The sequence below is a fragment of the Piliocolobus tephrosceles genome, chromosome 16, assembly GCF_002776525.5.
Source record: "Piliocolobus tephrosceles isolate RC106 chromosome 16, ASM277652v3, whole genome shotgun sequence".
NCBI classification, from domain to species: Eukaryota; Metazoa; Chordata; class Mammalia; order Primates; family Cercopithecidae; genus Piliocolobus; species Piliocolobus tephrosceles.
The window spans coordinates 23228079-23242124 of NC_045449.1; the positions used below are offsets into that span (position 1 = coordinate 23228079).

The 14046-nt window shown below is 48.6% G+C and overlaps 1 protein-coding gene across 2 annotated transcripts in view; it reads left to right on the plus strand.

Annotated features, from left to right (window-relative positions):
- The window catches only part of SUPT6H (SPT6 homolog, histone chaperone and transcription elongation factor), a 41981-nt gene that overhangs the window by 22218 nt on the left and 5717 nt on the right, over window positions 1-14046 (plus strand). For both annotated transcript variants that reach the window (XM_023183901.3, XM_023183902.3), the window contains exons 14-29: window positions 487-616; window positions 702-852; window positions 1029-1183; window positions 1382-1577; window positions 2522-2661; window positions 2785-2902; window positions 4244-4320; window positions 4550-4685; window positions 4983-5120; window positions 5199-5366; window positions 5980-6107; window positions 7245-7452; window positions 7978-8125; window positions 8811-8953; window positions 10924-11064; window positions 12546-12741. In XM_023183901.3, the coding sequence (XP_023039669.2) occupies window positions 487-616; window positions 702-852; window positions 1029-1183; window positions 1382-1577; window positions 2522-2661; window positions 2785-2902; window positions 4244-4320; window positions 4550-4685; window positions 4983-5120; window positions 5199-5366; window positions 5980-6107; window positions 7245-7452; window positions 7978-8125; window positions 8811-8953; window positions 10924-11064; window positions 12546-12741 (2373 nt within the window). The remainder of the gene's footprint in view (window positions 1-486; window positions 617-701; window positions 853-1028; window positions 1184-1381; window positions 1578-2521; window positions 2662-2784; window positions 2903-4243; window positions 4321-4549; window positions 4686-4982; window positions 5121-5198; window positions 5367-5979; window positions 6108-7244; window positions 7453-7977; window positions 8126-8810; window positions 8954-10923; window positions 11065-12545; window positions 12742-14046) is intronic.

The window sequence follows — 14046 nt, forward strand, 5'->3', positions numbered from 1 at the left end:
TGCCTTATAACAACCCATCTAGTGTTTAAAATCAGTTTTTTCCTTGTTCTTTGACCACCTGGTCCTGCTCATTTCTGGCCTCTTTAAATTCCAGTGCCCTAGCTGGGCACAGTGACTCAAGGCATGTAATCCCAGCACTTCAAAGGTTAGGGTGGGAGTATCGCTTGAGCCCAGGAGTTGGAGGCCAGCCTGGTCAACATAGCAAGACTCTACAAAAAATACAGAAAAAATTAGCCAGGAGGGGTGGGACACACCTGTAGTCCCAGGTACTCCGGAAAGCTGAAGTGGGAGGATCGCCTGAGCCCAGGAGGTCAAGGCTTCAGTGAGCCATGATCACCCCACCGCACTTTAGTCTGGGCAACAGAGCGAGACCGTCTCAGGAAAATAACAAAGGCTAGTTCCCAGAATTCCAACTCCAGATTCTGAAAGCCAAGAAGTTTATCAGCCCATCTGCTGCCTTACCCTTCACTCTTCTGTTTGCTTTAGATGGCCTGGCCAAAAAGTTTGGGCTTACTCCCGAGCAGTTTGGGGAGAACCTGCGGGACAGCTACCAGCGGCATGAGACAGAGCAGTTTCCCGCAGAGCCCTTGGAGCTGGCCAAGGATTACGTTTGCAGGTAGGCGTGCAGCAGGTGACTGACAGGAGGAGGGGCCTGAGGGCCACAACACCCTGGTCCTGTAGCTGCACCATTTTCCCCACAGCCAGTTCCCTACTCCAGAAGCTGTGCTAGAAGGCGCCCGCTACATGGTAGCCCTGCAGATTGCCCGTGAGCCCCTTGTCCGGCAGGTGCTGAGGCAAACCTTCCAAGAGAGAGCCAAGCTAAATATAACCCCCACCAAGAAAGGTAGAAAGGTGAGCTGGGTGAAGGGCTTTGATCCAAGATGTGCCCCAGCTCTTTCTTTGATTGGCCTGAGTTTCTTGCCTTCCACTTCACTGAGCTATGTGCCTGAAAGCAGAAAGGCAGTCTTTTCTCCTGGGGCCTGGCCCAGCCCATCCACAGGCTCATGATTCTCCCTTCATGTGTGCAGGATGTGGATGAGGCCCACTATGCCTATTCCTTCAAGTACTTAAAGAACAAGCCTGTTAAGGAACTGAGAGATGACCAGTTCCTCAAGATAAGCCTGGCTGAAGACGAAGGACTCCTCACCATTGACATCAGCATAGATATGAAGGGAGTGGAAGGGTAAGGAGAACCCTGGCCTGGCAGCTCTCTGGGGAAGGCCTGGTGAGGAGTCTGGTGGAGGGAAGGGCCCCTCAGGAGTGGGGAACCACAATTTCATAGTTGAGCAAGCTGTTGTCTCTGGCTTGCTTAGAATGTTCGTGGACATTGGGTGTCACCTTTTCTCCATTCCTGACACCATAGCTTTGTGTCTCTCCTCAGCTATGGCAACGACCAGACATATTTTGAAGAGATAAAACAGTTTTACTACCGAGATGAGTTCAGCCACCAGGTGCAGGAGTGGAATCGGCAGCGCACCATGGCCATCGAACGGGCTTTACAGCAGTTCCTCTATGTGCAGATGGCCAAAGAACTCAAGAACAAGCTGCTGACTGAAGCCAAGGAATATGTCATAAAGGTGAGGACAGAGACTCATGGTTTTTCTGTGTGTTTTTTTTGAGACAGTCTTGCTCTGTTGCCCAGGCTGGAGTGCAGTGGCGCGATCTCGGCTCACTGCAACCTCCGCCTCCTGGGTTGATGCCATTCTCCTGCCTCAGCCTCCCAAGTAGCTGGGACTACAGGTGCCTGCCACCAAGCCCGGCTAATTTTTTATATTTTTAGTATAAAATAACATGGTTTCACTGTGTTAGCCAGGATAGTCTCGATCTTCTGACCTCGTGATCTGCCAGCCTTGGCCTCCCAAAGTGCTGGGATTACACCATCCTAGCTAACGTGGTAAAACCTCCGTCTCTACTAAAAATACAAAAAAGCCTGGGCGCGGTGGCTCAAGCCTGTAATCCCAGCACTTTGGGAGGCCGAGACGGGCGGATCACAAGGTCAGGAGATCGAGACCATCCTGGCTAACACGGTGAAACTCCATCTCTACTAAAAAAATACAAAAAAAAAACTAGCTGGGCGACGTGGCGGGCGCCTGTAGCCCCAGCTACTGGGGAGGCTGAGGCAGGAGAATGGCGTAAACCCAGGAAGCGGAGCTTCTAGTGAGCTGAGGTCCGGCCACTGCACTCCAGCCTGGGCGGCAGAGCGAGACTCCGTCTCAAAAAAAAAAAAAATACAAAAAAATACAAAAAAACTAGCCGGGCGAGGTGGCGGGCGCCTGTAGTCCCAGCTACTCTGGAGGCTGAGGCAGGAGAATGGCGTGAACCTGGGAGGCGGAGCTTGCAGTGAGCAGAGATTGCCCTACTGCACTCCAGCCTGGGCAACAGAGCAAGACTCTGTCTCAAAAAAAAAAAAAAAACACACACCCTCGCACGTGTGTATGAGTGTGTTTCCGTAGCACATTTGGTGAGCCTGATGACCATAATGTCATCGTGTATGTAATATCCCTTGTGTCTCTTCCCCCAGGCCTGTAGTCGAAAGCTCTACAATTGGTTGAGAGTGGCGCCCTACCGACCAGATCAGCAGGTGGAAGAAGATGATGACTTTATGGACGAGAACCAAGGGAAGGGCATTCGAGTCCTTGGCATTGCTTTCTCCTCTGCCAGGTAACAGCCTGTTTTTGCCTCCCCAGCACCATCTCTTACCTGTCTTCCTAAATTTCATTTTTCCCTCATTTATAACTTCATATTGCTGATTATTGCGCTCTTGTTTTTCTGTCTGTCTGGCAGAGATCACCCTGTGTTCTGTGCCCTGGTCAATGGTGAAGGAGAAGTGACAGACTTCCTTCGACTGCCCCATTTTACCAAACGGCGAACTGCGTGGAGAGAGGAAGAGCGGGAAAAGAAGGCAAGTGGCCAGGACGAGGTTACTAAGCGTACATCTGGAATATGTCTTATGATTCAGTGGGAATAAGTGTTTATGGTCTAAGCAAAATCCTATGCAAGACTGATTGTCTCTGATCTGGTCACTGACTTGTCCCCTGGGATGCCTCACTTCCATAAGCAGTAGATGGCTCTCAAGTTATCTGGTACAGAATTTGCTTCTGACTTGAGGCCAATTCCTAGGCCTTGTGTGCTTCTGGAGTTGCTTTAACTGCCTCTGTTCTTACCAGCATCTGGGTCAGGCTGTTCCAGCAGCTGAAAGCCACTGAGGCATGAAGCCAGCCTTTTCCCTGCTTTAGCCTTTCAGGGTCTCTTTTTCCAAGGAAAGAAGACTTTCAATTCATTTGGTTGGTATATTTCTGAATTTTGTTTATCCTAATGGTATCTGTGGTATCTTTCAGTTTTGTTGACAGAGCCCCGTTCTTGAAAGAAAAACTTCTTAAGAAACAACTATTTTTTAAAGTGTATTATTATTATTATTGAAACAGAGTCTTGCTTTGTCGCCAGGCTGGAGTGCAGTGGCAAGAACTCATCTCACTGCAACTTCTGCTTCCCAGGCTCAAGTGATCCTCCTGCCTCAGCCTCCCAAGTAGCTGGGACCACCAGAGGCGTGCACCACCACGCCTGGCTAATTTTTGTATTTTTTGTAGAGACAAGGTTTCACCATGTTGCCTAGACAGGTGTCAAACTCCTAGACTCAAGCGATCCATCTGCCTCAGCCTCCCAAAGTGCAGGTGTGAGCCACTGCACCCAGCCCTTAAAATCTTGAAATGGAGATCAGAATATCTAATAGTCCTAACTAACATTTTAGCAAAAGTCACACCACAAATGAAATAGCCACAGAAGGAGGACATGCAGGAGTGTGAGGCACTGGAAAGTAAATCATAAGAAACTGGACATCTTTAGGCTGAAGAAAATCATACTTAACCGTGTTGATCTTTGCAAAGGGCCCGCACCCAAAAGAGGGCAGCTACTAGTTCTTTGTTTTGTTTCATCAAAACTAGAACCAGTGGCTAAGTATTAGATTTTGGTCTACAATAAAAAAGAACAGTTTTCTCACTTCATCCTTGCGACCTAGCTAGTGGCAGCTAGTACCACTGGAGTGCAGTTCTAGTCAGTGGAATTATTAAGCAGAGGCAGGGTGGCCAACTTTCAGGAAGAGGTGGAAATGGTTCCTTGGTAGCACCTTGGGCCAGATATCTGAAGACTTTTCCAGTTCTTACAAGATCTCCAACATAGGGAGACAGAATTGCCTGAAATCTTCACATCCTCAGAGCCATTCAGCTTCAATTTTCTTTCAATCCAGGCTCTAGACATTGAAACGCTAAAGAAATTTCTCCTGAATAAGAAGCCTCATGTGGTGACAGTTGCAGGAGAGAACAGGTAGGTGGGGATTAGACCACACCTGGTTTAAGGCTATGACCCAATTCATCCCTTATTATTGAGTCTGGCATATGCCCATAACATGTGGGGCTTGTGCCTGTGCAGGGAGTGTCCCTGGCGATGTTTTACCTCATTGTCTTCAAAGCCCTTTCCTCCTTGCCCCCAAGGCAGTCATGAGACTGTCCATCCCTAAGGAAACGTATTCATTGACCAACACTCATCCCACCAGGGACGCCCAGATGTTGATTGAAGATGTGAAACGCATTGTACATGAGTTGGATCAGGGCCAGCAGCTGTCATCTATTGGGGTAGAGCTGGTTGACAACGAGTTGGCCATTCTCTATATGAACAGCAAGAAGTCAGAGGTAATGCTGGAGTCCCACCCTTAGGGCCTGCCCAGGCAAGTGCTATTAATCCCAAAGAGATTAAATAGGGAAACAAAGGTTATCAGGGCACAGGATTATACCTGTGTACTTATCCATGCAGAAGTTCTCCGTTTTGCAGTTACGGTTCAGATTGGGAGTCCCAGAAATTAAATCGGTCCCAGGAAAAAAGATCCCAGAGAAGCAGAGAAAATGATTTAAACAAGAATGGTTTGGATTTCCTCTTGATGTTGGAGCTGAGGGGATTTTAAGGCCCTGCTGACCCTCATTTGACTCTAGGCAGAATTCCGGGATTACCCTCCAGTGCTGAGACAGGCTGTCTCCCTGGCCCGGCGCATCCAGGACCCTCTGATTGAATTTGCCCAGGTGTGCAGTTCTGATGAAGACATCCTGTGTCTCAAGTTTCACCCCTTGCAGGTGAGTAGGATTTGACAGGCAGACTCGGGTGGAGGGAAAGGCAGAGTAACCTTACTCCTGCCTGCTTAATGTCAACAGGAGCATGTGGTGAAAGAGGAGCTGCTCAACGCCTTGTACTGTGAATTTATCAACCGAGTCAATGAGGTCGGGGTCGATGTCAACCGTGCCATTGCCCACCCTTACAGCCAGGCCTTGATCCAGTATGTTTGTGGCCTGGGACCTCGGAAAGGGACCCACCTCCTGAAGGTAGGATTGGAGTGAATTCAGAAATTTTAAAACTTGCATTTCATTGAACATGAATATATACTTTGTCAGTATAATTTAACAGCTCAAGAAGACCAAGGTCAGTGACTTGTCCAAAATCACTCAGCTAGTGAGAGTCAGAGTCTGACTTCAGACCCAGTTGGCCAAAGCTGTGCCCTTCATTGCTACTTGCACCACCACGCCCGGCTAATTTTTTGTATTTTTAGTAGAGACGGGGTTTCACCATGTTGACCAGGCTGGTCTCGAACGCCTGACCTCAAGTGATCCATTTGCCTCAGCCTCCCAAAGTGTTGGGATTACAGGCATGAGCCACTGCTCCCAGCCAACTAGTGTTAACTTGTAACTTATAAGCCATACATTAGTTGTATATGGTCTTTGGTGTAGGTATAACATCATTTATTTATTATTTTCCCATTTAAAGCAAAACTTTTGTTTGTTTGTTTTTTAATTTTGAGTAGTCGATAGCGTGCTGTAGTGCTCAACTAGATACTGGGTGGGGACAGAATTTTTGTTATGAGGGTTTAATAGAGACTGGAACAGTCTGGGGAGGTGGGGCCTCCTTACTGCCCTGGCTCAGTCCAGCTCTCTCCCCCAGATCCTGAAGCAGAACAACACCCGGCTCGAGAGCCGGACGCAGCTGGTCACCATGTGCCACATGGGTCCCAAAGTCTTCATGAATTGTGCTGGCTTCCTCAAGATCGACACGGCCTCCCTGGGGGACAGGTGATGCCCTCTGCCTGGATGGGGCAGGAGGAATTCCCTTGTGGGCTTTGTTTTCGGGTTTCAGGGGTTAGGGCTATCAAAGGGCCACAAGCCATTTAATTTAGGAAATGTTTTAAAGAAAAGGTAAGGAACTTTATTCAGTCAAGAGCCCCTGACCTATGGAAAAGATCGGTTCAATTATGTGAAACATTTTTCATGTGAGAAAAACATAAAAAGAACCAGCTTAGCTTATAAATTAAGCATGGAAAACACAAGATTTTGTTCAATGAACACAAACTTGCTTTTTTTTTTATTATGGTTTGTTGTGGCCAGATAAGGGTGGGAATAGCAGGGGCAATGAGAAAGGAGTTTGGGGGTATGAAGAGATAAGGAAGGGGGAGAGAGATTTGGTATGTTCTGAGATGATGTTATTAAGAGAAAGTTCTATTCACTTGGACTTTGGACTTCACTATTGACCTCTTCCTCTCCAGAAGTTATCAACTCAGTCTTTGGAGGATCTTTTCCACGGGCACATAGCTCCTCATTCAGTAATGGAAATCAGTGGGGAAATAGGCTTCAAGTTCTAAAACTTCATTTTCCACTCAGCTTTGCTGTAACACTCCACGAATAACATAGGTCCATGTGAGTGCACGGGCAAGACCAGCCTGGGAAGGCTTTATGGGGGAAAATAGCTATCAGCAAATTTTCGAAGGTTTTTTTTTCCCCTTTCTTGATTTATCTTATTATAAGACTCATATAACTTCATCATATAAAATTCAACATGTAGAAATATTATGCAGAAAGTGGAAGTCCCCCATAATCCCACCCCCCAGAGATAACTACCATAACAATTTTATGTATACTACAGTTTTTCTAAATTTTATTTTTGCTATGCATTTACTAACTACCCATTTACTACAAAAATGGGATCATATGGTTCATAGTGTTTTTGCAGTGCATTTTTCACGTATCAATATATTGTGGCCATCTTTCCATGTCAGCACACATAGATCTACCTCATTCTTGTTAATGGCTGTATAGTATTCCATTGTATGGAGGTGCCCTAATTTATTTAACCAGTTCCCCATTGGTGGACATTTGGGTTGTTACTAGAAGCTTCTTGTTCTATATCCTATTCCTTTTCTGCCTTTCCTCCAGCACTGACTCATATATTGAAGTCCTTGATGGTTCCCGTGTCCACCCTGAGACTTATGAGTGGGCTAGGAAGATGGCAGTGGATGCCCTGGAATACGATGAATCAGCCGAGGATGCCAATCCTGCAGGAGCTCTTGAAGAAATATTGGAAAACCCAGAGCGACTCAAAGACCTGGACCTTGATGCCTTTGCAGAAGAGCTGGAGAGGCAGGTAAGGAACAGCATGGAAGGCCCGGCAGCAAAACCCATCCCAAGTGGCCAGGTTGGTAGGAGACTTGGGTAGTGAGTGTGCAGAGAAAGCTTGATACTGTTAGTATGGCAGACTTGATCCTCTCATCTCCCTGCCCTGCTCTACCGGATTCCTCAAGGAAGTTTTTGGTCTGCTTGTTAAGGAGCCACAGGATTCTGAGATTGCCACCATAATTACAAGGGGCAGGAGGGAGCTGGGAGGATGTCAGTACTACAGTTTCCATCTAGGCCCCCTTTCCTCCTTTCTAACAGCACAGCTTTGCGTATATCTGTGGACTCATTGGGGTTCCGTGAAGCATTTTGATTACAGGACAGTGTTTCATGGCTAAGTTTGAAAACCACCTTTAGTAAATGTTGATGGAAAGAAGAGAAGAAGCCCTGATAGAAACGTACTCCCATCTGGAGAGGCCCGCCCCTTCCACGGGACTCCCTGAGGCTCAGGTTGGGGGGCAGCTGCAAGGCTCTTCTTGATGGGCTTCTTCCCCAGGGCTATGGTGACAAACACATCACACTCTATGACATCCGGGCAGAGTTGAGCTGTCGATACAAGGACCTCCGGACAGCCTACCGCTCTCCCAACACAGAGGAGATCTTCAATATGTTAACCAAAGAAACACCAGAGACCTTCTACATTGGTAAATGCTGGGGTCGTTTTTTTATTGGGAGCAGGGGGTGTGTTTACCATGTACATTCAAACCAAGCAGCAGTTCCAGCAGATTTGAGGCAGGTTTGTGTTGTACATGGGGAAGACCAGGAGAGCATTTTAAAAGACTGAAGAGTCCTGGACTGGAAATCAAAACTGAATTTAAGGTCAGATGTGCTTCCAGTGTGCTGTGGAATCTTCATGCAGTTAGTTTTCTTATAGCTTTATTTTCTCTATCATCAAATCAGGGGAACGGCCAGGCACAGTGGCTCATGCCTGTAATCCCAGCACTTTGGGAGGCCAAGGCAGGCAGACTGCTTGAGGCCAGGAGTTCGAGACCAGCCTGGGCAACATGACGAAACCCCCATCTCTACTCAAAATACAAAAATTAGCTGGGCGTGGTGGTGGGCACCTGTAATCCCCGCTACTCTGGAGGCTGAGGCAGGAGGATTCCTTGAACCTGGGAGGCAGAGGTTACAGTGAGCCGAGATGGCGCTACTGTACTCCAGCCTAGGCAACAGAGCGAGACTTTGTCTCAAAAAAATAAATAAAGTTCAGGAAGAGTTCCCTCTTCAAGGATGGGAAGGAAGTCAGATATCCTGTCACTTAAAGGCTGGTGGAAATAAGTTCTCTCCACATTCTCTGAGCCTGCTCCCCATCCTCTTTCCTTCTTGCAGGAAAGCTCATCATCTGCAATGTCACTGGCATCGCCCACAGGCGTCCCCAGGGTGAGAGCTATGACCAGGCGATCCGCAATGATGAGACAGGGCTGTGGCAGTGCCCATTCTGTCAGCAGGACAATTTCCCTGAACTAAGCGAGGTGTGTGCTGCAGCGTTATCTTGCTCAGTGGATTTTCTTGGTTGAATGATATCGGTGCCTAGAAGGGAATCAGAGATGAGGGCATTCTAGATCATGCTCTTACCAAACAAGTACACAAGGAAGGAAGACAGATAGGAAACATACAGGTTTAGCATGAAGTCCCTTCTGAGAAGGCTGACATAGCTGGTCACAGTGGCTCACGCCTATAATCCTAGCACTTTGGGAGGCTAAGGTGGGCGGTTCATCTGAGGTCAGGGGTTCGAGACCAGCCTGGCCAAGATGGTGAAACTCCCATCTCTACTAAAAATACAAAAATTATCCAGTTGTGGTGGCACAGGCCTGTAATCCCAGCTACTCAGGAGGCTGAGACAGGAGAATCACTTGAACCGAGGAGGTGGAGGTTGCAGTGAGCCAAGATCATACCACTGTACTGCAGCCTGGGCGACAGAATGAGACTTCATCTCAGAAAAGGGAAAAAAAAAAAGACTGACATGGAAACTTATTACAGTCACTGGGTCAAAACAAAATGGCAGCCAGGCATGGTGGCACGTACATATAGTGGTTCACGTACATATAGTGGTTCACGCCTGTGCCAGCTACATTGGAGGCTGATTTGGGAGGATTACTTGAGCCCAGGATTTCGAGGCCAGTCTGGGCAACATGGCAAGACCCCATTTCCTTTTTTTAAAAAGGAAGGGGCAGCTGGGCGCGGTGGCTAATGCCTGTAATCCCAGCACTTTGGGAGGCTGAGGCAGGCGGATCACGAGGTCAGGAGATCGAGACCATCCTGGCTAACACGGTGAAACCCCTTCTCTATTAAAAAATACAAAAAATTAGCCAGGTGTGGTGGCGGGTGCCTGTAGTCCCAGCTACTTAGGAGGCCGAGGCAGGAGAATGGTGTTAACCTGGGAGTCGGAGCTTGCAGTGAGCCAAGATTGCGCCACTGCACTCCAGCCTGGGCAACAGAGCAAGACTCTGTCTCAAAAAAAAAAAAAAAAAAAAAGGTATTACCCAGACTTGGGGCCATGCGCTTATAGTCCCAGCTACTCGAGAGGCCAAGGTGGAAGGATCACTTGAGCCTGGGAGATTGAGGCCGCAGTGAACCCTGATTGCACCACTGCACTTCAGCCTGGGCAGAATGATCCTGTCTCAAGAAAAAGGAAAAGATGGCTAGGCGTGGTGGCTCACACCTGTAATCCCAGCGCTTTCAGAGGCTTAGGTGGGCAGATCACCTGAGGTCAGGAGTTCGAGACCAGCCTGGCCAACATGGTGAAACCCCGTCTCTACTAAAAATATAAAAATCCACCCGGTGTGGTGGTGCACGCCTGTAATCCCAGCTGCTCAGGAGGCTGAGGCACGAGAATCGGCTTGAACCCGGGAGGCGGAGGTTGCAGTGAGCCAAGATTGCGCCACTGCACTCTAGCCTGGGCAACAGAGCAAGACTCCATCTCAAAAAGAAAAAGATTCATCTGATGATCCCAGCACTTTGGGAGGCCGAGACAGGCGGATCACGAGGTCAGGAGATCGAGACCATCCTGGCTAACACAGTGAAACCCCATCTCTACTAAAAAATACAAAAAAACCAGCCGGGCGAGGTGGTGGGCGCCTATAGTCCCAGCTACTCCGGAGGCTGAGGCAGGAGAATAGCGTGAACCCGGGAGGCGGAGCTTGCAGTGAGCTGAGGTCCGACCACTGCACTCCAGCCTGGGCGACAGAGCGAGACTACGTCTCAAAAAAAAAAAAAAAAGATTCATCTGATGGCCAGTGGTGCCAAGCGTCAGCTGTGAGACAAGGGACTTTGTAGATGTTCAAATTCTGTCTTGGCAGATGACTAAGTCATCATTGTATTTTCAGATCATGCTGCAAGGCGTCAGTGGTAAAAGAAATTACAACACCTCTGGGAGCTCTTTTCTGAATAAGTGATCTCTAGAATCTTGATAATCAAGCTCCTCTCCTCATGCCCTCTTTAGGTGTGGAACCACTTTGACAGCGGTTCGTGCCCAGGCCAGGCCATCGGTGTCAAAACACGGCTAGACAATGGTGTCACCGGCTTCATCCCCACCAAATTCCTCAGTGACAAAGTGGTAAAGCGGCCAGAAGAACGAGTGAAGGTAGAGGGCTGACTGTCCTAAGGTCGTAGTGTAATTTTCAGCTGCCCAGATCAGGTTGTCTTTAACTTTGAGCTGTCCCCACCAGAAGTTAGGCTCTGTTCCCAGTGGCTGCTGGTGGGAAGCATTTCAGGGAAGATTTCTAACTAGTTGAAAGAAGCTAGGGTGAGAAGCATTTGAATGAGTAGCAGCTTTTGTTCACTGCCTTTGTGAATTTCAGCAAGTTCCCAGTCCTTTAGGGGAGGGCTCTCTCTTCCTGTGTGGGAAGCTGCAGTTCAGTCCAGAGGGCAGGGCCCAGCATTACATGCTGTGAAACAGAAAGGCTCTGCCTGTTCTCCCAAGACCAGGCAGCAGTGCTGTAGAGGATGGAAAATAATGCATGGCACAGCCCCTGTGCACAGGGAGCCTCTGGATCCTCTAGGCAGAACCAAATAACAGAAGGAACCTTGAGATGGTGTCTGTGGATGGGAAGGAAATCTCTAGGCTTCCTTACTGTTCTGTTATTTTCCGGCCATATAGTATGCACCCACTAGATACCAGCACTGACATCGACATATGTTGTCTCTAATCTCACATGCCGATGGAAATGGAAATACTGTCTTTTGTCAGAGAAATTCAACGTTTTTCAGAATCACCCAGTTAGTGACATAGCTGATACCAGCTCTGCCAAATTCACTGGTTCTGAGTGTTGTGAACCCCTGAGAACTATGACTTAGGAGGGCTGGGGAAAGATAGTTCTAACAAATGAAGCTGGGGAGATTTTTCACAAGGAGGAGAGTGATGCAGAGTGACTGACTTTTGCTACTACTTAGAAGGGCTCATGTCAAGGGTAAGCTACAGAAAACAGCTATTATTTTGCTTTCCCTTCCAAAAGGGAAGTCAGGCCAGGCACAGCAGCTCACACCTATAATCCCAACACTTCGGGAGGCCAAGGTGGGTGGATCATCACTTGAAGTCAGGAGTTCGAGACCAGCCTGGCCAACACGGTGAAACCTCATCTCTACAGAAAATACAAAAATTAGCCTGGTGTGGTGGCACGCGCCTGTAATCCCAGCTACTTGGGAGGCTAAGACAGGAGCACCGCTTGAACCCTGTGTGGAGGTTGCAGTGAGCCAAGATCACGCTACTGCACTCTAGCCTGGGAGATGAGTGAGACTGTCTCAAAAAAAGTTGGGGGCTTGGGGGAATCAACCTTTGATGGCACTTTGGGAGCAGTAACTAGGCAACTTCATTGGAGAAGAGAAGAGTGCCAGGGACAGAGTAGATCCAGCAGGCTCCAGCTGGTTTTCCTGCCCAGAGCGGAGGCATCAATGCAAGGATTCCATGACAAACTCCCAGTTTGCCATTCAGCAGCTGGCTGGCTTTGGGCAAGTCACTTTACACTTTACACCTTTCTGCCTGGACTTTGGTGTTCTCGTGTGTGAAATAGGGCATCGGGCTAGATCATCTTTGTCCCTTCCAGCTCAAATGTTCTGTGGATCTAGGTGGGAATGACTGTTCACTGCCGCATCATGAAGATTGACATTGAGAAGTTCAGTGCAGACCTGACCTGCCGCACTTCAGACCTCATGGACAGGAACAATGAGTGGAAGCTGCCCAAGGACACCTACTATGACTTTGATGCTGAAGCTGCAGACCACAAGCAGGAGGAGGACATGAAGCGGAAGCAGCAGCGGACCAGTGAGTGTGCCTCCTACCATCTCTGTGCACCCTGAATCTTGGCAGTTCTCCCCAGTGCAAGATTCAGGCCACAGGATGCACATGTGTCAGTCTCAAGTGGAAGTGGGTGCTCAGCTTTGAGGTGCTGAGGCCTGGAGATGTCATGAAAAAGTCATAGGTAGGGCTGGAACCCAGAGTCTTTTGGGTCACATTTGCCTTGTGACTCTTAAGGCCTCATTCTTTCAGTGTCCTAGGAGCCCAGGTTAACGTGTCCTTCATATCAGCTAATCCAGGCCCAGAGAAGGTGAAGGAGTCTCACAATCCAATAGTGGGTCAGAAATTAAGCCCAAACAGGGTGGCTCATGGCTGTAGCCCTGCACTTTGGGAGGCCAAGGCAGGAGGAGCACTTGAGCCCAGGAGTTTAAGACCAGCATGGGTAACTTAGTAAGAGCCCATCTCTACAAAAATATTTTAAAAATTAGCCAGGAGGCCGGGCGTGGTGGCTCAAGCCTGTAATCCCAGCACTTTGGGAGGCTGAGACGGGCGGATGACGAGGTCAGGAGATTGAGACCATCCTGGCTAACACGGTGAAACCCTGTCTCCACTAAAAAATACAAAAAATAAAAATAAAAAAAACTAGCCAGGTGAGGTGGTGGGCGCCTGTAGTCCCAGCTACTCAGGAGGCTGAGGCAGGAGAATGGCATAAACCCGGGAGGCAGAGCTTGCAGTGAGCCGAGATCCAGCCATTGCACTCCAGCCTGGGTGACAGAGTGAGACTCTGTCTCAAAAAAAAAAGAAAATTAGCCAGGAGCTGGGTGCGGTGGCTCATGCCTATAATCCCAGCACTTTGGAGGCTGAGGCAGGCAGATCACTTGAGGTCAGGAGTTCAAGACCAACCTGGCCAAAATGGTGAAACCCCATCTCTGCCAAAAATATAAAAACTAGCCAGGTGTGGTGGTGGGCGCCTGTAATCCCAGCTACTGAGGCAGGATAATTGCTTGAACCCAGGAGGGAGAAGTTGCAGTGAGCTGAAATTGCACCACTGCACTACAACGTGGGTGACAGAGTGAGACTGTCCCAAAAAAAAAAAAATGGCCAGGCGTGGTGGTTCACGCCTGTAATCCCAGCACTTTGGGAGGCTGAGGCAGGTGGGTCGCTTGAGGTCAGGAGTTGAAGACAAGCCTGGCCAAAATGGTGAAACCCTCTCTCTACTAAAAATACAAAAACTAGCCAGGCGTGGGGTGGGCCCCTGTAATCCCAGCTACTGAGGCAGGAGAATTGCTTGAACCCAGGAGGGAGAAGTTGCAGTGAGCCGAAATTGCACCA